Source organism: Salvelinus namaycush, chromosome 25 (assembly GCF_016432855.1).
Source record: "Salvelinus namaycush isolate Seneca chromosome 25, SaNama_1.0, whole genome shotgun sequence".
NCBI classification, from domain to species: Eukaryota; Metazoa; Chordata; class Actinopteri; order Salmoniformes; family Salmonidae; genus Salvelinus; species Salvelinus namaycush.
Window position 1 is genome coordinate 6206655 of NC_052331.1, and position 26503 is coordinate 6233157.

Consider the following 26503-nt stretch of genomic DNA (forward strand, 5'->3'; position numbering starts at 1 on the left):
GGGTTCTTGGTCAATGAAAAACTGCCCCAAAAGGTTCTTCAAATCACTTGTTAGAAGGTGGCTTCATCGAGGAACCTCCGTTGTTGCTAGACTTCTTCTGGGAACTGACAACGCTGGTGGCAAGTATGGATGCGACAACAGTTAAAAAGGTTAAGTTGGGTTGATGTTTGGCTCTGAATATGTCTCGAAATAATTTATATAATAATATAACATACTAATGAATAACGAAGACAATTATGGTTTCCTGTGAATAGCTTCCATAACGTTACTATAGCTAATTAACGTAAATATTAGAAAGACGGGTTTGGCGGTCGGCGTTGTATGAGCTACAGTACAGTACCGTTAGTTAGCTAACGTTATGTCCTAACTAGGCACAACTAGGTTTGGATTATTTCCCTGAACTATATTCTTTCCCATATATTGTATATCGTTTCCATAAAGCCAACATGGCTTTACACTCTAATTAACGTAAGTTTCCAATCTAGAGCAGTTCTCACTTTTGTGTTAATGAACTGGCTAACGTTAACTAACTAACTAACTAACTAAGGACGGTGACCTGTCCAGACGAGATGTTACAACGAACTGAATCGTCAATGGAGGGCTTCCTCTTTATATAGCCTGCTACAGCATGCAATACTATTAACTCACAAGGGGGCATAACGTTACATGTACAATACTATCCCATTTTGGAAACGTTACATGTACAATACTATCCCATTTTGGAAACGTTACATGTACAATACTGTAGCGACCCGCACAGACAGCTGTGTGTTATGTGTTAGGCTAGGAGGTGGTTGTGTTGCACTTACCAGTACACAGTGTTCGCGGGGTCCGACATGCCAATCAACTTGCTATCTGCCAATCACGGGAATGCCTGGAATGTTCTGATGCCGGGCATCCTGGCGGTTGGCGGAGTGGCGTGGAGGGGGGTTGGGCAGGGGGATGGAGCATTGGAAGTTATTAAGACCAGGTTTAGCCTTTGTTCTCTCTCTTACTTCTGGCCTTCAAAAGAGAAGGTCACGGTTGGCTTGTGGGTTATCTTTCATTTATTTGTCGTGGGCTTCGGCCAAACAGTAGCCTGTGTAAAGTTGGATTAATAAACAGTCAATTCGTAAACTCAACCCTCTGTCTGGACAATTGTTCCTTTATGATCTAGTCAGGTAAGTAAAAATGTTGATAAAAGTTAGCCAGCTAGCTAACGTTAGCTGACTTCTGTGGCTAGCTACCGTAGGTGAGAACGGGGTTGAAAATGCTTCGAGGGAATCCGAAAGTGAAGGTGGAGGTAGGGGACGATTGTGGCCAAGGAGGTGCGTGTGCATGGACGTCGGAGGATCTGGCTGAGGAGATCGCCAGGGCGTTGGAGCCCAGAGGCCGCTTGAGGGAGGAAGTTAGAGTGATGGCGGAATAAGCGGGCATGAGTGCCTCGTCGACTGTGCTTCGCGCGGATTCTGTTGGGCGCACGGAATGGGTGACGTCGACGCGGCGGGACGAGGAATCTGGGGCTCAGGATGTAAACAAACATGGCGGCGCCCGGTTCCCGGCTGCGTCCGTATCAGTTAAGACCCCGAAGTATTCCGGTAAGGCGGATTGGGAAGCTTTTCATGCTCAGTTTGAACTGTTAGCTCATTTTAGGGGGTGGTCGAATGAAGATAGGGCACTGCAGTTGGCTTTATGCCTCACGGATGATGCTCTGGCCTGTTTGATATTGATTAGCCCCGAGGACACGTGCTTTAGTGGGAGCACTGAGGAGGCGCTATGGACAGTTTGTACAGCCCAGGCTACTGCGCTCCGAACTGAGTAATAGACGCAGGCAGCCTGGAGTGCCTCTACGGGTGCTAGCTAATGACATTGAGAGCCTCTCTCGGCGGGCATATGCTCACATGCCCCCCTCCGTGCAGAGCAGAGCGAGCTAGCACGGGACCAGTTCATACAGGCGCTCTCTCCTACGGAGCTGCGCATACAGACCCAGCTGGCTCATCCTGAGTCATTGCAGATAGCCTTGGAGAGGGAGCTGGTGTGGGCTGGGGCTTTGGTGGGGGTGCAGGGAGACACACCCTCTGTGCGAGCTGGGGGGCAGAGCAGCCCGGAGCCGGAAAAGCCTGCATGGGTGGCTGAAATGACAGAAGTCATTCGTGCTGTGTCGCTACAGGCGGCACGAAACACGCGCCCTGGTCCCAGGCTATCTGCGCCGGGATTTCCCCATGTCCACCAGAGCTCAGGGAAACGGCTCGGGGTCCGCATAGACCGGGTAGTGCGGACCCCTAGTTTTCTATCCCAACCACCATCTTCTTCAGGAGGAGCCCACCGGCACAGACGGGGAAGCAAGGCTCCACTTCCCCCAGAAGCAGACGAGGACAAGCGGATGGAGCCTGTTGTTGTGGTGGGCCGGACCTGTGTTGGGGACTTTTGTCATGTCACTGTGGAGGGGGTGCCCTGCTCCGCCCTGGTGGACATTGGGTCCACAGTAACCCTGGTGAGGCCAGATATTGTGCCAGGTTGGACTCAGTCTGAGCCCACAACTGTCCAGCTCCGCACAGTCACAGGTGAGCTGGCACCCATGAAAGGGAAGGGAATAATGACTCTGACAGTAGGGGGCAGGACTGTGTGTCATCCTGTGTGGGTGGCGACTGTGCAGGACCCTTGTATCCTCGGGTTGGACTTTCTTAGGAGCACAGGCTGCCAGTTAGACCTAAATGGGGGCACACTGAGCTTCCAGGGAGGGCCGGAAGTCACCATGGCCCCCCCTAATGTCACATTCACTCAACCCAACAAACCCTTCACTCCAACAGTTAAAGCAGCAGAGACTCATGGCTGCCCCTCCCCCACATCTGTGTGTGACTTTTCCACAGCCCCCCTGTCACCTATGGCTGTGTGTTACATTCCCCCAGCTACCTCTACGACACAGCCCTCTGTGAGCACGGGCCGCGCCACCCCAGCCCAGCTACCCCAGATGGGAGAGGAGAGGACACTGTCTGCAGTGAGTGAGATATGGGGGAGGAACTGTGTTGGTCTTGACCCCGAGCAGCAGGAACGTGTGTGGCAGTTGCTGTTTGAATTCAGAGACAGCTTTGCGCTGAGTGAGGAAGAGGTGGGTCAGACTCATCTGGTGCAGCATGAGATCGACACCGGTGATGCTCGACCCATCAAGATGCGTCCCCGCCGTATCCCGCTGGCACGCCAGGAGGCGGCAGACAAGGCTGTGTTGGAGATGCAGCGGGAAGACTTCATCGAGCCCTCAGACAGCCCCTGGGCGGCGCCAGTCGTCATGGTTCCCGAAGAAGGGGGGCAAGCTGAGGTTCTGTGCGGACTACAGGCGGCTGAATGAGGTAACCAGGAAGGACTCATACCACGTATCGATGAGTCGCTGGACCTGGTTAGGGGGTCCTCCTGGTTCTCCTCACTAGACCTCTGCAGTGGCTACTGGCAGGTGCCCCTCTCCCCAGAGGCCAGAGCCAAAACGGCATTCTCCACTAACAGAGGACACTGGCAGTTCAAGGTCCTGTTCTTTGGCCTGTGCAACGCTCCAGCTACTTTTGAGCGTTTGATGGACAGGGTGCTGGATGGCATCCCCTGACAGCAGTGTCTGGTATACCTCGATGACATCCTGGCCCATGGCAGCTCCTTCCAGTCAGCCCTGGGGGCGCTACGGCATGTGCTGGAGAGGGTGGCTGCCGCAGGTCTGAAGCTCCACCCCGAGAAGTGCCACTTCATGAGGAGAGAGGTGTCCTTCTTGGGCCACCGAGTGGGGAAGGAGGGGATCAGCACCGTGGAGGACAAGGTGGAGGCTGTCAGAGACTGGCCCACCCCCACCGACCAGCGTCAGCTGAAGCGCTTCCTGGGCCTCGTACTACAGGAGGTTTGTACGGGGCTTCTCAAGCGTCGCTGCTCCCCTGAACCGCCTGCTGCTGAAGGACAAGGCTTTCATTTGGACAGTGGAGTGTGAGGAGGCCTTCAACACCCTCAAACGTGCACTGATCGAGGCCCCCATGCTCGCCCCCCCTGACCTCAGCTTGCCCTTTATCCTGGACACAGGCGCGAGCAATGTGGGCATGGGTGGGGTGCTGGCCCAGGTGGGGCTAGAGGGGGAGAGAGTGGTGGCGTACTTCAGCAAAACATTTGACAAACATGAGCGCCGCTACTGTGTCACCCGGCGGGAGCTCTTGGCTGTTGTATCTTCTGTCAAACACTTCAAGTACTACCTGGGTGGCCTGCCCTTTACTGTAAGGACTGACCACTCTGCTCTCCAGTGGCTCATGTCTTTCAGAGAGCCAGAGGGGCAGGTGGCACGCTGGTTGGAGGAGCTTCAGCCGTACAACTTCACAGTGGTGCACAGTGCAGGGGCACGCCACTCCAATGCCGACGCCATGTCCTGTCGGCCCTGTACTGCAGACGGCTGCCGCCACTGTGAACGGAGAGAGGGACGGGAGAGAGAGCTGTGTGCAGAGGGGGTCTGTGCCACAGTGTGTCGGGCGAGCGGGCCTGTCTGCTGTGAGCTGCAGACTGTCGACGTGGCTGAATGGGGGCAGCAGTAGGGACGGGACACAGACCTACAGCCAGTGCTACAGTGGGTAGAGGCGCAGGTGAGGCCACCATGGGAAGAGGTGACAGCGCTCTCACTCGCCACCAAAGGGTTGTGGTCAAAGTTTGAGAGACTGCGGCTGGCTGATGGCGTGCTACAGCGGGCATGGAAGGAGTCGGCTACGGGAGAGGAGAGGTGGCAGGTGGTGGTCCCAAAAGCATTGCGGGAGGCTGTGCTCCTGAGTACTCATGGGGGGGTGGGGACTGGACACTTTGGGGTCACAAAAACCCTCCGCCGCCTCCGTCAGGGCTTTTACTGGGGGCAGCACATCAGGGATGTGGAGGACTTTTGCCGCCGCTGTGACAACTGCACAGCGAGAAAGGGCCCCCCAGGCCGCTCTCATGCTCAGCTCTAACAGTTCCCAGTGGGGGCTCCCATGGAGAGGGTGGGAGTGGATGTAGTTGGGCTGTTCCCCACCACAGACAGTGGAAACCGCTGGGTGCTCACGGCCATGGACTATTTCACAAAATGGCCTGAGACCTATGCTCTGCCTGACCAGGAGGCAGAGACCATCGTCGACGCCCTGACAGTGGGGATGTCCAGCAGGTTTGGAGCTGCGGAGTCCATCCACAGCGACCAAGGCAAAAACTTTGAGTCCCGTGTGTTCGCCACCATGTGTGAGGCTGGGTATGCACAAGACCAGCACTACTCCTCTCCATCCTCAAAGTGATGGCCTTGTGGAGCGCTTCAACAAAATGCTTGGACAGCAGCTGGCCATCGTCTCTTCCAAACACGGGACAAGCACCTGCCTAAGGTCCTCATGGCATGCCGCTCCGCTGTCCAAGACTCCACCTCCTGCACGCCTGCCATCCTCATGCTGGGGAGAGAGATCCGCACCCCTGCGGAGATGGCGTTTGGTCGGCCCCTGGATAGCCCTCATGTTACCCCGGGGCCAGAGTATGCCCGGAGACTCCAGGACCGCCTGGAGACAGCCCACACCTTCGCCAGAGAGCAGCTGGTGAATGCAGGTGTGAGGCAGAAGAGGAACTATGACGTGCACACCCGGGGAAGGCACTTTGTGGCTGGGGAGCTGGTTTGGGTCTACAGCCCCCTAAGGAAAAAAGGCAGATGCCCCAAGTTGGACAGTCACTGGGTGGGACCCTGCAGCGTCCTGGAGAGGGTAGGGGAGGTTGTTTACCAGGTGCAGCTTCCTCCCAGGGGGAGAAAGGTGACACTGTACTGGGACAGGTTAGCCCCATACAGAGGGGCCTCTTCTCCCCAAACCCCAGGGACCCCCACAATTCCCCTCTCTGGCAATGACATTCTCCAGGCACCCACCCCCAGGTGCCGCAGACAAGGCTCCAGACAGCCCACTCCCCCTGTCTCCCCCCCTGTGTCACCGCGTGGTTCCCCAGAGCCACGGACTGTATTACCCGTTCCCGCTTCCTTGTCCCCCATATCCCTGCCTTCATCCCCTGGTTCCCAGAGGGGCACTCTGCAACCATCACGGCCACGCAGGCAAAGGAGACCTCCGGGTCACTTCAGAGACTTTGTTTGTTCCCTCGGGGACGAGGGACTTTGTGGTGGGGGGGCTGTGTAGCGACCCGCACAGACAGCTGTGTGTTTTGTGTTAGGCTAGGAGGTGGTTGTGTTGCACTTACCAGTACCCAGTGTTTGCAGCCGGTTGATTGGCATGTCAGACCCTATCTGCCAATCACGGGAATGCCTGGAATGTTCTGATGCCGGGCATCTTGGCGGGGTGGCGTGGAGGGGGGTTGGGCAGGAGGATGGAGCATTGGAAGTTAAGACCAGGTTTAGCCTTTGTTCTCTCTCTTACGTCTGGCCTTCACAAGAGAAGGTCACGGTTGGCTTGTAGGTTATCTTTCATTTATTTGGCGTGGGCTACGGCCAAACAGTAGCCTGTGTAAAGTTGGTTGTAGATATGTTGTAGGACAGCTGCATTTGAAGTGTACATTTAACCTACATCAAATCAAATTTTATTTGTCACATACACATGGTTAGCAGATGTTAATGCGAGTGTAGCGAAATGCTTGTGCTTCTAGTTCCGACAATGCAGTAATAACCAACAAGTAATCTAACCTAACAATTCCACAACTACTACCTTATACACACAAGTGTAAAGGGATAAAGAATATGTACATACAGATATATGAATGAGTGATGGTACAGAACGGCATAGGCAAGATGCAGTAGATGGTATAGAGTACAGTATATACATATGAGATGAGTAGTGTAGGGTATGTAAACATAAAGTGGCATAGTTTAAAGTGGCTAGTGATACATGTATTCCATAAAGATGGCAAGATGCAGTAGATGATATAGAGTACAGTATATACATATACATATGAGATGAGTAATGTAGGGTATGTAAACATTATATTAAGTGGCATTGCAGTCAATACAAACTGACATCTATTAGCATACAAATGTGTGCAAATTATCTTTTCAGATCTTCTCAGAAATGAATCAAGGCCATGGAATGGATATAGACAAAAAGAGAATTCAAGGACTATCAGAGGTAGAGGTGAGGCAGGGGTGAGGACATCATCCTGCTATTCTGACAGTCCCTGAAGGACAATACAGAAGAGGTACTTGCTCTTATTCCTTCCCTTTCTCTAATGTATTTTGTGATAAAATTAGCAAGTGTAGTAAGATCATTGCTTTACTTTACTAGGACTGGAGACCACAGCAGCGATTCTTCTCTTGCCCGACCTCTTCAATGAGGACCCGAGTGGCCTTTATGTCTGTGACAAGGTATGCCTATGCACAAATCATCTGTTTCTTCATAAACATAGGTGTGCATGCTTATATAAAACTACAGCTGAACATTTGTTCTGTTCTTTGTTAATTGTATGTGTATTAATCTTTTCTTACTTTTGTTAACACAGATTTCACCGCTCTTCACTCCTTTACTGCACATCGGTGGAAATCCATTTCACCATTAGAGTGAAATCCTGCTGGCCTTTGATGGGGAGAACATCCACGCCCTAGAAGACGTCCCCATGGGACTTGGGGCTCTGCTAGGGCTGTATTTTTTTTATTTTCCCTTAAATTTCACAAAAATGTCAGAAAAACACTTATGTTAAGTTACTGTGTTCTGGGGATAAGAGAAGTTGGGGTGAAGTTACCAGGGCCGGTCATAAAGATGGCAAACTTCCTAACATAACTAAGTGGATAAGATATACACACTAACGCTGAAAAATCTGTATTTAGCATCAAGTCTACAATATTGTTAGTTTACCTATGATTCATTTTTAATGTATGTTGTTTTTATTGTACATCATTATTTTTATATATATTTTTAAATGTCATGAAAAGCACTATAGAAAGTAAAATGTATTATTTATTTATTGCAATTTTGTAATGTTTTGTTTGGTAAATATTAATTCACATTTGTGGTGCCACTAAATAAATAATTAAGTCAATATTGGTATTAAAATATATTTTTATAAGGGTGAACAGGGAGTTAAAAAAATGAACCCCAAAAGGTTCTTCAAAGAACTTATAGGGGTTCACACAAAAGGTTCTTCAAATAACTTTTAGGGGTTCCCCCACAGTTTCAATTTGAAGAACCCCTAAAGGATACTCCAGGAACCTTTTACTTTTTAGAGTGTATATTGATAAAAGTCACCTTGTCCGAGAGACATTTACATAGTTATACACAGCCCAATTTGGGATGATGGGGCGAAATAGCGTCCACAACAGACAGGCCTGATATCGCCCATAATTCGACGTCCTTGGACGTCACGGGCTGAATGGGTATGACCAAAGTTATTCTATTTAGCTACACTTTGTAGTACATTTTTACAGTATAATAAATGTTTCAAAGGGAGTCGTTGGGGGTTTTAGGGGCAGTCGCTTTTTAACATTTGAAAGTATTTTCTCAACTGCGATACCAACTCCAGTCAGCAGATGGCCATGTGCGTCTTTCATATGATTCTGACACTGTGACGTATAATCTAGTGGACGGTACGCTTCTTCAACATCAACAGCTAGTCAGACACCTCGGTACCTTGCTAGCCAAAATAGCCGAAACATTGAAGTTCTTTGGACTTTGTCGGTGTATAGCCACTGTGTAATCAACACAATTATATCGTATCTACTTTTCATTTCATATTTAAGTTGTTGTTAGTGAGCTAACTTAGTTGGCTTGATAAATTAGCCCAGCACTACGCGAATGCTAGCTAACGTTAGCTATTATCCCCGACCATGAGCTCACTAAACTTCTACCCTCCTGCTAAAGAAGAGGGGGTCTGCTGGACGGAGAAAGAAGCTCTGGGGTTGAACATTGTCGTGAAAGAGGAGAAGGAAGAGGAGGATGTCACAGTAAAAAAAGAAGTAGAGAGTGAGGCAGTTACAGTGAAAGAAGAAGAGAAAGACGTTTCAGTGAAAGAAGAGAAAGACGTTTCAGTGAAAGAAGAGGAAGACGTGTTCAGAGTGAAAGAGGAGGAGGCTGTTACAGTAAAAGAAGAGGAGGAAGAAAAAGAGGAGGATGCAGTTTTTGAAGTGAAAGAGGAAGGAGAGGAGGAGGAGACAGAAGGTCAGATTAACACCAGTAAATTATAATATTTAATAACGGGGGCACAAACTCTGCAGTTGTTGAACTGATGTACACAAACATGGTTTTAAAGCAGCAATGTTTTTTGTTTTGCATACATTTTAAAGTGAAAAATCAGAGTCTGGTGTAATTCCGTTACTGTGGAATTTCCCAGCTCCTAACTATACTCAACATAAAATATAAACGCAACATGCAACAATTTCAAAGATTTTACTGAGTTACAGTTCATAGAAGTCAATTGAAATAAATGCATTAGGCCCTAATCTATGGATTTCACGACTGGGCAGGTGCGCTGCCGACTGGGGAGCCAGGCCCAGACACTGGGGAGCCAGGCCCAGCCAAGCGGAATGAGTTTTTCACACTAAAGGGCTTTACTACAGACAGAAATACTCCTCAGACGATCCCGCATGAATCATGGGACCAACACTTTCCATGTTGCGTTTATATTTTTGTTCAGTATATAAAGCAGTTTATCTGGCAGGAGAGGCACTTTGTTGATTCTTGATGTTCACTTGTACAACTGTTCATCATTACTATTGTATTTAAATGAATTATTTTAACACATTGGTTAAAAGACTCTTGTCACAAAAATGTAATTACATGGAGCAATATACCACATTACTTCATACTTACATTTCTTGTGTTACAAACATTGCCAAGCATGCTCATTTGTTTCTTGTTGTTGGGATTTTTGGTGTAGTCATTCATGGCAAAAAAAAATATTTGGCCTGGTAAAGAATCAGTGGTGTGTATTTTCTTTCATCTGCCTGCTACAGTGGCTGGTGGACCAAAATCAAACTAAAACATTTGTCAAAGTTTGTAAAAACATTTAAACATTCACTACTTTGATGTTCACACAGGAGAGAGATGTGACTATCGTGGATCCTCTGGGGAGCCTCAACAACCTCATGGAGCTGACGAGGCAGAGAAAAGTCTCTCCAGATCAGAACTCCTCAAGAAGCACCAGCAGAGACCCACAGGAAAGAAATCTCACTGCTGCTCTGACTGTGGGAAACGTTTCAAATCTTCATCAGAACTTAAAAAACACCAGCGAGTACACACAGGAGAGAAGCCTTATAGCTGTAATCAATGTGGGAAGAGTTTTACTCATTCAAGTAATCTGAAAACACACCAGAGAACACACACAAGAGATAAGCCTTACAGCTGTGAACAGTGTGGCAAGAGTTTTACTCAGGCAAGCAACCTGGTATCACACCAGAGAACACACACAGGAGAGCAGCCATTTAGCTGTGATCAGTGTGGCAAGAGTTTTACTCAGTCAAGCAACCTGGTATCACACCAGAGAATACACACAGGAGAGCAGCCATTTAGCTGTGAGCAATGTGGGAAAAACTTTTCTCGGGGAGAACGCCTTAAAGAGCACCAGAGAACACACACAGGAGAGAAGCCTTATAGCTGTGATCAGTGTGGCAAGAGTTTTACTCAGTCACGCAACCTGCTATCACACCAGAGAACACACACAGGAGAGCAGCCATATAGCTGTGAGCAATGTGGCAAGAGTTTTACTCAGTCAAGCAACCTGGTATCACACCAGAGAACACACACAGGAGAGCAGCCATATAGCTGTGAGCAATGTGGGAAAAGCTTTTCTCGGATAGAACACCTTAAAGGACACCAGAGAACGCACACAGGAGAGAAACCTTATAGCTGTAATCAGTGTGGGAAGAGTTTTACTCAGTCAAACAGCCTGAATAGACACCAGAGAACACACACATGATAGAAATCATATAGCTGTAATCAGTGTGGGAAGAGTTTTACTCAGTCAAACAGCCTGGTATCACCAGAGAGCTCACACAGGAGACAAATCTTACCACTGCTCTGACTTTGAAGAGCTTTGCTTCCCGAAGAAACCTGACACAACACCAGAGAACACACACAGGAGAGAAGCCTTATAGCTGTGATCAATGTGACAAGAGATACTCTCATTCATGTGGTCTGATTAAACATCAGAAAATACATGCAGGAGATCCACAGAGTGTAGAATGACCTCCAACACCAGACCTGGATAGTAGAACACAGAGTGTAGAATGATCTCCAACACCAGACCTGGATAGTAGAACACAGAGTGTAGAATGACCTCCAACACCAGACCTGGATAGTAGAACGCAGAGTGTAGAATGACCTCCAACACCAGACCTATATACATCAAATCACATTTTATTTGTCACACACACTTGTTTAGCAGATGTTATTGCGGGTGTAGCGAAATGCTTGTGTTTCTAGCTCCAACAGTTCAGTAATATCTAACAAGTAAGATCTAACAATATACACAATCCAAAGGAATTGAATTAAGAATATATAAATATTTGGACGAGTGATGTCAGAGCGGCATAGACTAAGATACAGTAGAATAGGATAGAATATAGTATATACCTATGAGATGAGTAATGCCAGATATGTAAACATGCAGGAGATGTTTGTTCATGTGTAATTCTGTGTTGTTGTTTTTGTCGCACTGCTTTGCTTTGCTTTATCTTGGCCAGGTCGCAGAACTTGTTCTCAACTGACTGAAATAAATTTGGGTTCATTATATACATCCACATGATGTATTGTTACACCATGTAGGAGCAGTATAGACCTAGTCTGTTCATTATATACATCTACATGATGTGTTGTTACACGATGTAGGAGCAGTATAGACCTAGTCTGTTCATTATATACATCTACATGATGTATTGTTACACCATGTAGGAGCAGTATAGACCTAGTCTGTTCATTATATACAACTACATGATGTATTGTTACACCATGTAGGAGCAGTATAGACCTAGTCTTCATTATATACATCTACATGATGTATTGTTACACCATGTAGGAGCAGTATAGACATAGTCTGTTCATTATATACATCTACATGATGTATTGTTAAACCATGTAGGAGCAGTATAGACCTAGTCTGTTCATTATATACATCTACATGATGTATTGTTACACCATGTAGGAGCAGTATAGACCTAGTCTGTTCATTATATACATCTACATGATGTATTGTTACACCATGTAGGAGCAGTATAGACCTAGTCTGTTCAATATATACAGCTACATGATGTATTGTTACACCATGTAGGAGCAGTATAGACCTAGTCTGTTCAATATATACAGCTACATGATGTATTGTTACACCATGTAGGAGCAGTATAGACCTAGTCTGTTCAATATATACATTTACATGATGTATTGTTACACCACGTAGGAGCAGTATAGACCTAGTCTGTTCATTATATACAGCTACATGATGTATTGTTACACCATGTTGGAGCAGTATAGACCTCGTCTGTTCATTATATACATCTACATGATGTATTGTTACACCGCGTAGGAGCAGTATAGAGGTACAGTGGGGGACAAAATTGTTGACACCCTTGATAAAGATGAGATAAACGACTCTATAAAATAAAGAATTCAAATACTGAGCTATATTGTAGGTAAAAAATTAAGGAAATTATATTATTTTATACTAATACAATTGCTCATAGAAAGAGATATAGTTTAACATGTAATTCTCAAAAGGTAGGGGTCTGAATTATTGCCATCCATGTTTTCAATACTCCAGCACCTTCCCCTCGGGAGGATAACGACACTGAAATGTTTTATGAGATTAGAGAACACATTGGGTGGGATCTTAGACCATTCCACCGAACAGAATCTCTCCAGGTCCTTGATTTATTTTGTCTGCGCTTATGGACTACCCTGTTCAATTCAAACCACAGGTTTTCAATGGAGTTCAAGTCTGAAGACTGAGATGGCCATAGAAAAATGTTGATTTTGTGCCCAATTAACAGTTTATTCGTGGATGTTGATGTGTCTTGCTGGAAGATCCACTTATGGCCAAGTGTCAGCCTCCTAGCAGAGAGGTAACCAGGTTTTGGGCTAAAATATCCTGGTAGTGGGTAAAGTTTATTTATTTATTTTATACAGTATTTCTTGCTCATCTTTATCAAGGGTATCAATAACTAGATGCTTATTTTGATATCTAGTTATTTGACTGGATCAGAAATACAGATGTGGAGTAGATGTAGAGTTTGTTTTAAATTCTCATAAAAAAACAAACTAATCAAACAACACTTGTTGCTTTTTGTACGTGTTGATATAATATTCATATTTAATGGAGAAAAAAAAAACGTTTCCCTAAACTGCTTTATAATATTATAATTAAATTAAGAAAAAAAGGTTTCCCTCCTCAACTGCGTTTACTCACTCCAGACAGCAGATGGCGATACTGCACCTGTACATAGCCCATCTATAAATTAGCCCAAACAACTACCTCTTCCCCTACTGTATTTATTTATTTTGCTCCTTTGCACCCCATTATTTATATCTCTACTTTGCACATTCTTCCACTGCAAATCTTCTATTCCAGTGTTTTACTTGCTATATTGTATTTACTTCGCCACCATGGTCTTTTTTGCTTTTACCTCCCTTATCTCACCTAATTTGCTCACATTGTATATAGACTTATTTTTCTACTGTATTATTGACTATGTTTTTTTTTTACTCCATGTGTAACTCTGTGTTGTTGTATGTGTCGAACTGCTTTGCTTTATCTTGGCCAGGTCGCAATTGTAAATGAGAACTTGTTCTCAACTTGCCTACCTGGTTAAATAAAGGTGAAATTAAAAAAATATATAAAAAAAGATGTGTCATTGAGGCGATGTTTCTAGTGTGACGTATAATCTAGTGGACGGAACGCTTCTTCAACAACTGCAGCCACCTCTGTAGCTCGCTAGCCAACACAGTCGGAACATTCAAGTTCTTTAGACAATTTCGTGGTTTATTTGCAACTATGATTTAAACATACTTATGTGGAAACAACTAGCTAACCTACCATTTCATTTAATATTTACATTGTAAGTCAACTAGCGGGCTGGTTAAGTTAGCATTAGCCTAGCTAGCTATTATCCCTCACCATGAACTCACTAAGCTACTCCTCGTGCTAAAGAAGAGGCGTTCTGCTGCACGGAGAAAGAAGCTTTCGTGAAAGAGGAGGAGGAAGAGGAGGGTGTTACAATACAAAAACAAGTAGAGGGTGAGGCTGTTACCGTGAAAGAAGAAGAGAAAGACGTTACAGATAAAAACACCTTCAGGGTGAAAGAGGAAGAGGATGTTACTGTGAAAGAAGAGGATGCAGTTTTTGGAGTAGAAGATGAAGACGTTTTTGGAATGACGGATGAAGAGGGGGAGATTACTGTCACAATAGAGGAGGACGAAGAAGAGAAGACTGGAGATCTGATTAACACCAGTAAATACAGTGAGTACTATCTTCTAAAACAGGGACATTTATCTGATTAACACCAGTAAATACAGTGAGTACTATCTAATAAAACAGGGGCATTGATCTGGGCATTCTATACTTGAATATGTTTTTGTACTGTCGTAATTGTTCATGACATCCTCCAGTGATTTTTTTAACTTTTCCCGTTGAAAAGTGATATATAAATACAGTAAAGTATAAACACACTAAAGGGAAACAAATAAATGTTTTGAGCAAAATAGTGTTTTTTTAGACAACTGCAAACTTGAAGGAGTGAGTGATGTCATAGTAAAGCATTCAAGGAGTTGGCTTGATGGGAAGTAGTGACTTCATCCAATAGGGGACAGATCTTCATGCAAATATTCATTATTCTTTTTAAAATCCTTCCTGTTCTGTCAAGTTGGTTGTTGATCATTGCTAGAAAGCCATTTTCAAGTCTTACCATAGACTTTCAAGATGATTTAAGTCCAAACTGTAACTAGGCCACTCATGAACTTTCAATGTCATCTTGGTAAGCTCCTCCAGTGTAGATTTGGCCTTGTGGGTTAGGTTATTGTTCTGTTAGTACAGTTTTTTGTATTCAGATCTCTGAAATGCACTCTACCTACGTAACATTTAGTGTTTCCTTATGTTACGCTGGGAAAACAGTTTTCATGGGCACAGAAATAGTAAATAATTTCAGGGTTTGCTAAATCCAATGGTTCTAACCGAGAGTCACCTTAACTTTATTGACAACACCCAAATGGATACTGTCATTAACGCAATTCTTCAATAATTACACATAATACTGTAGTTGTTTAGTTACAATCACATGTTCAACTATCATCAGCTGATCCAGGAAATCATTTTCTGAATGACAGTCACATGACAAACATCACGACATGCAACAACAACCAAAGTGCTTCTTCATTCATTACTCTGGTAAAGACAGTTTTGCCGTGCTCTTTGTGGGATCCAACATCCCTAACAAATTGATGTTTATAATGTGTTATTGTCTGCTTGATTTACAGTAGCGTCTTGTTAGTCTGTTTGGAAACAGAGATACTTTGCTCATAATGTGTAGAGAACTGTTCCTTGATGGATAGGCTATTGTACAACACACAGAGCTATTTTCCTTTATTCAGGAAATTTAGAATGACAACACATTACAGAGTAGCCTAGTGGGATTATTCACAAAATTATCTGGTGATCAGGTTATGAAATGTCACGATAAAGACATTTTAGTTTCCATGTTTCACCTTAAATATTAAATGATTTATAGTCCTAGGTCTAGGTTGTTGTTTTGGGTCCTACAGTAGGTCTATGTTGTTGTTAGGTGAAGTTATGGGTCCTACAGTAGGTCTATGTTATTGTTAGATGAAGTTATGGGTTGTACAGTCGGTCGATGTTATTGTTAGGTGAAGTTATGGGTCCTACAGTAGGTATATGTTGTTTTTAGGTGAAGTTATGGGTCCGACAGTAGGTCTATGTTGTTTTTAAGTGAAGTTATGGGTCCGACAGTAGGTATATGTTGTTGTTAGGTGAATTTATGGGTCCTACAGTAGGTCTATGTTATTGTTAGGTGAATTTATAGGCCAATTTGCGTACACTTAGTTTACAGACGTTCATTGACAGACTGGTAGCAAAGCTTGCCAAAGAGCATTTTACTGGTTGAAGTGTTTTTTTAAGTATAAAGCAGTTGACTTGCGACAACACAAACAGTATACACTGCTCAAAAAAATAAAGGGAACACTAAAATAACACATCCTAGATCTGAATGAATGAAATATTCTTATTAAATACTTTTTCTTTACATAGTTGAATGTGCTGACAACAAAATCACACAAAAATTATCAATGGAAATCAAATTTATCAACCCATGGAGGTCTGGATTTGGAGTCACACTCAAAATTAAAGTGGAAAACCACACTACAGGCTGATCCAACTTTGATGTAATGTCCTTAAAACAAGTCAAAATGAGGCTCAGTAGTGTGTGTGGCCTCCACGTGCCTGTATGACCTCTCTACAACGCCTGGGCATGCTCCTGATGAGGTGGCGGATGGTCTCCTGAGGGATCTCCTCCCAGACCTGGACTAAAGCATCCGCCAACTCCTGGACAGTCTGTGGTGCAACGTGGCGTTGGTGGATGGAGCGAGACATGATGTCCCAGATGTGCTCAATTGGATTCAGGTCTGGGGAACGGGCGGGCCAGTCCATAGCATCAATGCCTTCCTCTTGCAGGAACTGCTGACACACTCCAGCCATATGAGGTCTAGAATTGTCTTGCATTAGGAGGAACCCAGGGCCAACCGCACCAGCATATGGTCTCACAAGGGGTCTGAGGATCTCATCTCGGTACCTAATGGCAGTCAGGCTACCTCTGGCGAGCACATGTTGGGCTGTGCGGCTCCCCAAAGAAATTCCACCCCACACCATGACTGACCCACCCACAGCCAAATCGGTCATGCTGGAGGATGTTGCAGGCAGCAGAACGTTCTCCACGGCGTCTCCAGACTCTGTCACGTCTGTCACATGTGCTCAGTGTGAACCTGCTTTCATCTGTGAAGAGCACAGGGCGCCAGTGGCGAATTTGCCAATCTTGGTGTTCTCTGGCAAATGCCAAACGTCCTGCACGGTTTTGGGCTGTAAGCACAACCCCCACCTGTGGACGTCGGGCCCTCATACCACCCTCATGGAGTCTGTTTCTGACCGTTTGAGCAGACACATGCACATTTGTGGCCTGCTGGAGGTCATTTTGCAGGGCTCTGGCAGTGCTCCTCCTGCTCCTCCTTGCACAAAGGCGGAGGTAGCGGTCCTGCTGCTGGGTTGTTGCCCTCCTACGGCCTCCTCCACATCTCCTGATGTACTGGCCTGTCTCCTGGTAGCGCCTCCATGCTCTGGACACTACGCTGACTGACACAGCAAACCTTCTTGCCACAGCTTGGATTGATGTGCCATCCTGGATGAGCTGCACTACCTGAGCCACTTGTGTGGGTTGTAGACTCCGTCTCATGCTACCACTAGAGTGAAAGCACCGCCAGCATTCAAAAGTGACCTAAACATCAGCCAGGAAGCATAGGAACTGAGAAGTGGTCTGTGGTCACCACCTGCAGAACCACTCCTTTATTGGGGGTGTCTTGCTAATTGCCTATAATTTCTACCTGTTGTCTATTCCATTTGCACAACAGCATGTGAAATTTATTGTCAATCAGTGTTGCTTCCTAAGTGGACAGTTTGATTTCACAGAAGTGTGATTGACTTGGAGTTACATTGTGTTGTTTAAGTGTTCCCTTTATTTTTTTGAGCAGTGTATTAGGCAGGGCATTCAAACGAGACTTACAATTTTAATCCAAAGTAGTGTGAAATGCACTCATAAGCAACCTGGAAATGGAGGCAAATTTTTCTTGCAGCCTGTAAGTTTTCCCCCACTGTAGGCAATTAATGAATAGTGACACAGAGCTTAATGTGAGTTTCCTTGAGTAGCACTCCTGATCTTGCACTGATAGTGCGCTGTAATATTCAGAATACATCGTGAAAAACTACAATCTTCGCTCACCATTTTTGCTCCAGGCAGATATACTACATCCATAACTAGTGGTTTCCTCATTACCAGATATACTACATCCATAACTAGTGGTTTCCTCATTAGCATGGAGGAGTTTCTGCAACCAAATTGTGTGCGCATTGCCCTCGTGGCACACTTTTAGCAAACACAGAAAGGGGCCTATATTGGAGACCAAAAGTCATCTGGCACAGTGCTTAGGATTTCAACAAGACAAAATATGACTATTCTTTCTCATTTTAACATTCATTACATACGTCAATTGTTGTACAACATCATGGCTACACTGTTGGTATCACCTTTTACAGTGTATTTCTGCTGTTGTGGGCCTTTAACCATCTGTCTGACTTTGTTGTTCACACAGGAGAGAGACTAGACTATTGTGGATCCTCTGGGGAGCAGGGTGCTCATTAGTCTTTCAGTTGTTAATCTTCTGTTTTTTTCCTCTTATGTTTGTTGTGTAGAAAATATTTCTGTTTATTTTCATTGTTTTTTATTTGTTTTTTCCATTGTGTTTCGTCCATGTTTGAAATGTGCTATATAAATAAAGCTTGATTTGATTTGAACATATTGTAAAACAAATTAACCCGATGACTGACAATCAACAGACTCTTGCTAAACCATATTACAAATATGTGCAAAAGCAACACATATCTTGGTCCATCTTAGTATGAAAAACAGTATAAATTCAGTATATCTTCCACTATGTCAATATAGTGCATGGTATGTTAGTTTAGTATCACTTTTTAACCAACCCAGTGCATTTGATGAAAATGAAAATTTTTGAAATCAACAATACGTCAAATGATTCAACTACTGAAAACTGAAACAAACAATTGGATCAAACAGATCAATCCCACTGGACATTGGGTTTAATTCAGACCCTGCCAGTGTACCAGGTGGACATTGGGTTTGATTCAGACCCTGCCAGTGTGTCAGGTGGACATTAGGTTTAATTCAGACCCTGCCAGCATGGCCAGATATGTAACTTATAACCACGGAACCAACACAGACCTTTCATGCATGACTAAAAACACCTAAGTATTAGATTTACTGCCATGGTCTAGTATGTCACAGCCTCAGACACCATTCACAATGCTGGCTGAGGTACGAGTAAAACATGACATATTATTTCCTAACCATTCATAATGCTGGCTGAGGTACGAGTAAAATATGACAAATTAGTTCCTAACCATTCACAATGCTGGCTGAGGTACGAGTAAATCATGACATATTATTTCCTAATTGTGAAAAAATCCCCACTCCTTTATCAATTAGTCTCCCACTGTTTAACCAGAATAACATGAATAACATGTCCTTCAAACTGTTAGAATGTTAGTCCATAATCAACTATTCTCTCACTGTTTAAACAGAATAACATGAGTTGTGTCCTTCAAACTGTTAGACTGTTAGTCCATAAAAGCATATCAGCTACTGAGATGTCATGTATTGTCATGTCATGTTCTCTATAATGAAACATCTCCAAGTGAAATAAAGTTGATAAGATATTCTTAATACACATTAAATCAAAAATGGTTGCTCAGAAATCATTAATTATCATGTTGCTCTCATGAAATGAACAAAATATCTGAATAATTGCAAGGAACATAGAATAATTGCAAGGATCATATTTGCATGTTGCACATGGACCGTAAGAAATCCTGAATGTATTGAAATGCTCGCAGGGAATGTGTTAATTCATAACCCATAATTTATACCTTTTGCTTGAAAGGGGCGGTTCAGGCAGGCTGGCACGCTCCCTGACCTTACTTCTTACTTGGCAGGAACTAATGGGGATCCATAATAAACCCCAGGAAGAGTAGCTGCTGCCTTGGTAGGAACTAATGGGGATCCATAATAAACCCCAGGAAGAGTAGCTGCTGCCTTGGCAGGAACTAATGGGGATCCTTAATAAACCCCAGGAAGAGTAGCTGCTGCCTTGGCAGGAACACAGTCATGTGATATGTGGTATAGAAAAGTCCAATCTTAGGAGAGTACATGGGAGGCACTATACTGTGTGTCTGCAGGTGTCTATCTGGTCAAAACCACTGATACAGGTGCCCCTCCACCCTCTGGTGGGATGGATCATATCTACAGAGAAACCTAGATTAAAATACTTAATTTTGTGTGTGTTGGGTAAAAGTTGTGAAATTGTTAGATATTACTTGTTAGACATTACTGCACCGTCGGAGTTAGAAAAACAAGCATTTCACTAAACCCGCAATAACATCTGCTAAACATGTGTATGTGACCAATAAAATGTGATTTTGATTTGAAATAAACGTCCTATTTATCAAAGTTGCTTTTGGCTAGGGTCAAGATGACTCCAAAGGATTTGAATTTGTTAAAAGTCCATATTGATACAGAAACATTAAACCATGATTTAGATTTATTAAGAACAAGTTGATTGACAAAGTTATGAAAAATTGGAAGAATTTCATAAACCACATTTTGGCTATGATAAAAGATACGCCTCTGGGGTCAAAATGAACCATGTCAGAAGTATGGTTCAATGCAAATATGTAGTGGGTGTAAAGTTTGTTTTAAATTCTCACTCATTAAACACGAATCAATCAACACATGCTTCTCTTTGAACGACTTAATATGATATTAACCTTTTATGAAATAAATGAAAAATACAATTTTGGTTCTTCAACTGCGTTACCCACTCCAGTCAGCAGATGGCGATGTGCGTATTTTAGGTTCTGGAGATGCTGCCAGTGTGACGTATAATCTAGTGGACGGGACGCTCCTTCAACAACAACAGCTAGTCAGACACCCCCGTAGCTTTCTAGAAAACATAGTTACAACATTCACGCTCTTTACACTGTTTTGGTGTATATTAGTCGCTGTGTAATCAACACAATTATATCGTATCTACTTTTCATTTCATATTTAAGTTGTTGTTAGTCAGCTAACTTAGTTGGCTTGATAAATAAGCCTAGCACTACGCTAATGCTAGCTAACGTTAGCTATTATCCCCGACCATGAGCTCACTAAACTTCTCCCCTCCTGCTAAAGAAGAGGATGTCTGCTGGACGGAGAAAGAAGCTCTGGGGCTGAACATTGTCGTGAAAGAGGAGAAGGAAGAGGAGGATGTCACAGTAAAACAAGAAGTAGAGGGTGAGGTTGTTACAGTGAAAGAAGAAGAGAAAGACGTTTCAGTGAAAGAAGAGGAAGACGCGTTCAGAGTGAAAGAGGAGGAGGATGTTACAGTAAAAGAAGAGGAGGAAGAGAAAGAGGAGGGTGCAGTTTTTGAAGTGAAAGAGGAAGGAGAGGAGGAGGAGACAGAAGGTCAGATTAACACCAGTAAATACTAATATTTAGTAACGTGGGCACAAACTCTGCAGTTGTTTTACTGGTGTACACAAACGTGGTTTTAAAGCAGCAATGTGTTTTGTTTTGCATACATTTTAAAGTGAAAAATCAGAGTCTGGTGTAATTCCGTTACTGTGGAATTGCCCAGCTCCTAACTATACTGAACAATAATATAAACACAACATGCAACAATTTCAAATATTTTACTCAGTTACAGTTCATAGAAGTCAATTTAAATAAATTCATTAGGCCCTAATCTATGGATTTCACAACTGGGCAGGTGGGCTGCCATAGGCCCACCCACTGGGGAGCCGAGCCCACCCACTGGGGAGCTGAGCCAGGCCCAGCCACTGGGGCGCAAGGCCCAGCCAATCGGAATGAGGTTTAAAAGGGCTTTATTACAGACAGAAATACTCCTTAGCCCCCCCTCAGACGATCCCGCATGAAACATGGGACCAACACTTTCCATGTTGCGTTTATATTTTTGTTCAGTATAGGAACAGTATAGGAACACATGTCAGCGTAGAGCCCTGAACTATAATAAGTCAGCAGTTTATCTGGCAGGACAGTGTGGTGTGTAGTGATGTGTTATGGAGGCACTTTGTTGATTCTTGATGTTCACTTCTACAACTGTTCATCATTACTATTGTATCTAAATGAATTATTTTAACACATTGGTTAAAAGACTCTTGTCACAAAAATGTAATTACATGGAGCAATATACCACATTACTTCATACTTACATTTCTTGTTTTACAAACATTGCCAAGCATGCTCATTTGTTTTCTTGTTGTTGTGATTTTTGGTGTAGTCATTCATGGCAAAAAAAATATTTGGGCTGGTAAAGAATCAGTGGCGTGTATTTTCTTTCATTTGCCTGCTACAGTGGCTGGTATATTCTTTCATCTGCCTACCACACTGGCTGGTGGACCAAAATCAAACTAAAACAAGACTTGGAAGACATTTGTCAAAGTTTGTAAAAACATTTAAACATTCACTACATTGACTGTCTGACTTTGACGTTCGTACAGGAGAGAGATGTGACCATCGTGGATCCTCTGCGGAGCCTCAACAACATCATGAAGCTGATGAGGCAGAGAAGAGTCTCTCCACATCAGGACACCTCAAGAAACACCATCAGAGATCCACAGGAAAGAAACCTCACTGCTGCTCTGACTGTGGGAAACGTTTCAAATCTTCATCAGAATTGAAAAAACACCAGCGATTACACACAGGAGAGAAGCCTTATAGCTGTAATCAATGTGGGAAGAGTTTTACTCAGTCAAGCCACCTTGTATCACACAAGAGAACACACACAGGAGAGAAGCCTTATAGCTGTGATCAGTGTGGCAAGAGTTTTACTCAGTCAAGTAGCCTGGTATCACACCAGAGAACACACACAGGAGAGCAGCCATATAGCTGTGATCAGTGTGGCAAGGGTTTTACTCTGTCAACCAACCTGGTATCGCACCAGAGAACACACACAGGACATCAGCCATATAGCTGTGATGTATGTGCGGATAGTTTTACTACATCAAGCCAGCTGGTAGTACACCAGCGAGTACACACAGGAGAGAAACCATATAGCTGTAATCAGTGTGGGAAGAGTTTTACTCAGTCAAACAGCCTGAAATCACACCAGAGAACACACACAGGAGAGAAGCCTTATAGCTGTGATCAATGTGACAAGAGATACTCTCATTCAAGTGGTCTGATTAAACATCAGAAAATGCATGCAGGAGATCCACGGAGTGTGGAATGATCTCCAACACCAGACCTGGGTAGTAGAACATGTTGGAGATTCTCAGTACCTATACTGTTCTCTTTGAAGTAGAAAGAATAATCAATATAAGTTTAAATATTAGACATGTGTAAGCAGAATGAAGGTTGAAGCCCATGTGAGTGTAGAAAGCTGGATCAACTTAGAATTGACCATTGGACATGTAAAAAACAGAACATAAACATAATCTGTGTAGATGAGGCAAGGTAAACCAACAAGACGTGTCTGGTCTGGTCTGGGCCATGTCTGATCTTGTGAAGGCTACTGGACACACACATGGGTTAATCATACATAGACAACATCGGCCTGAACTTGTGAAGACCTTTGGACAGGAACATTAGCTAATCAGTGATAGGCAACAGTAGGAGTATGCATGTCACGCCACCAATAGAATCTATGCCCCAATGTCTGAGCCAATAAGAGAATGGAAACTAAGTAAGACAACAAGATTCATAAAGTGGAGTGACGTTATGTAAGGGTAAGACTGTATAAAAACCAAGCACTAAGAATGAAGAGTCATTTGTTCCATGGAATTGCTCGGCTTCTGTTGCTTTTGTAATAAAGTCTAATTGAATTTACAAGCTCCGGTATCTGAGAAGTATTTGATTCAACATTTTCCACAACAAACACAGAGTGTGGCATGACCTCTAACACCAGACCTGGGAAGCAGAACACAGTGTGTGGAATGATCTTCAACACCAGACCTGGGTAGTAAAACACAGTGTGTGGAATGATCTCCAACACCAGACCTGGGTAGTAGAACACAGAGTGTGGAATGACCTCCAACACCAGACCTGGATTGTAGAACAGTGTAGAATGATCTCCAACACCAGACCTGGGTAATAGAACACAGAGTGTGGAATGACCAACACCAGACCTACAGTTGAAGACGGAAGTTTACATACACTTAGGTTGGAGTCATTAAAACTCGTTTTTTCAACCACTCCATTAATTTCTTTTTAAGAAACTATAGTTTTGGCAAGTCGGTTAGGACATTAACTTTATGCATGATACAGGTAATTCTTCCAACAATTGTTTACAGATTATTTCACATATAATTAAATGTATCACAATTCCACTGTGTCAGAAGTTTACATACACTAAGTTGACTGTGCCTTTAAACAGCTTGGAAAATTCCAGAAGATTATGTCATGTCTTTAGAAGCTTCTGATAGGCTAATTGACATCATTTGAGTCAATTGCAGGTGTACCTGTGGATGTATGTCAAGGCCTACCTTCAAACTCAGTGCCTCCTTGCTTGACATCATGGGGAAATCAAAGAAATCAGCCAAGACCTCAGAAAAAAGATTGTAGACCTCCACAAGTCTGGTTCATCCTTGGGAGCAATTTCCAAAAGCCTGAATGTACCACGTCCATCTGTACAAAGAATAGTATGCAAGTATAAACACCACGGGACCAAGCAGCCGTCATACATTTCAGGAAGGAGACGCGTTCTGTCTCCTAGAGATGAACGTACTTTGGTGCGAAAAGTGCAAATCAATCCCAGAACAACAGCAAAGGACCTTGAGAAGATGAAAGGCTGCTCAGCAAAGAAGAAGCCACTGCTCCAAAACCTCCATGAAAAAGCCAGACTACGGTTTGCAACTGCACATGTGGACAAAGATCATACTTTTTGGAGAAATGTCCTCTGGTCTGATGAAACAAAAATAGAACTGTTTGGGGGTGCTGTGCTGCAGGAGGGCTGGTGCACTTCACATAATAGATGGCATCATGAGGACGGAAAATTATGTGGATATATTGAAGCAACATCTCAAGACATCAGTCAGGAAGTTAAAGCTTGGTCGCAAATGGGTCTTCCAAAAGGACAGTGACCCCAAGCATACTTCCAAAGTTGTGGCAAAATGGTTTAAGGACAACAAAGTCAAGGTATTGGAGTGGCCATCACAAAGCCCTGACCTCAATCCTATAGAAAATTTGTGGGCAGAACTGACAAAGCGTGTGGGAGCAAGGAGGCCTACAAACCTGACTTAGTTACACCAGCTCTGTCAGGAGGAATGGGCCATAATTCACCCAACTTATTATGGGAAGCTGGTCGAAGGCTACCCGAAACGTTTGACCCAAGTGAAACAATTTAAAGGCAATGCTACCAAATACTAATTGAGTGTATTTAAACTTCTGACCCACTGGGAATGTGATGAAAAATAAAAGCTGAAATAAATCATTCTCTCTACTATTATTCTGACATTTCACATTCTTAAAATAAAGTGGTGATCCTAACTGACATAAGACAGGGAATTTTACTAGGATTAAATGTCAGGAATTGTGAAAAACTGAGTTTAAATGTATTTGGCTAAGGTGTATGTAAACTTCCGACTTCAACTGTACATCAAATCACATTTTATTTGTCACATACACATGTTTAGCAGATGTTATTGTGGGTGTAGCGAAATGCTTGTGTTTCTAGCTCCAACAGTCCAGTAATATCTAACAAGTAATATCTAACAATACACACAATATAAAGGAATGGAATTAAGATTATATAAATATTTGGACGAGTGATGTCAGAGCAGCATAGACTAAGATACAGTAGATAGTATAGTATACAGTATATACATATGAGATGAGTAATACATAGACTAAGATACAGTAGAATAGTATAGAATACAGTATATACATATGAGATGAGTAATACATAGACTAAGATACAGTAGAATAGAATACAGAATATACATATGAGTTGAGTAATACATAGACAGATACAGTAGAATAGGATAGAATACAGTATATACATATGAGATGAGTAATACATAGACTAAGATAACGTAGAATAGGATAGAATACAGTATATACATATGGGATGAGTAATACATAGACTAAGATACAGTAGAATAGGATAGAATGCAGTATATACATATGAGATGAGTAATACATAGACTAAGGTACAGTATAATAGTATAGAATACACTATATACATATGAGATGAGTAATACATAGATTAAGATACAATAGAATAGAATACAGTATATACATATGAGATGAGTAATGCCAGATATGTAAACATGCAGGAGATCCATGAAGGAAAGATAGTGATGGTGCTCAGTGACGTTGTTGCAAATGTTGGGGAATAACCAATCACGATGAGGGATCATCAACTGTGAACGCTTTAGCAAGCTGGAGACAACCATGGAGAATGTGAATGCAGGATACATCAAGCGTTCCAATGGTAAAACGTTTGATTTAGTTACATCAAGTGTTCCAATGATAAAACGTTTGAGTTAATTTTGTCCTGACACGGCACCAATATGTCGGAGGAAATACCGTTCGTTCACCTGACGACCGAGGTCAGCCTGCAGGCGCCACAAGGAGTCGCTAGAGCGCGATGAGCCAAGTAAAGCCCCCCCCGGCCAAACCCTCCCCTAATCCCGACGACGCTTGGCCAATTGTGTGCCGCCCTATGGGACTCCCGATAACAGCAGGTTGTGGTACAGTCCGGGATCGTAGTTACGCCTCTAGCACTGTGATGCAGTACCTTAG

At 43.6% G+C, this 26503-nt stretch overlaps 1 protein-coding gene and 1 pseudogene across 1 annotated transcript in view; both read left to right on the forward strand.

Moving 5' to 3' along the window:
- The first annotated feature begins 10029 nt into the window (after positions 1-10029).
- Positions 10030-23590, forward strand: LOC120020569 (annotated as a pseudogene).
- A 2562-nt stretch (positions 23591-26152) lies between these two features.
- Positions 26153-26503, forward strand: part of LOC120020570 (zinc finger protein 239-like) — a 32171-nt gene continuing 31820 nt past the window's right edge. Inside the window, exon 1 of the mRNA XM_038964275.1 lies at positions 26153-26192. Coding sequence (XP_038820203.1) covers positions 26153-26192 — 40 coding nt within the window. The remainder of the gene's footprint in view (positions 26193-26503) is intronic.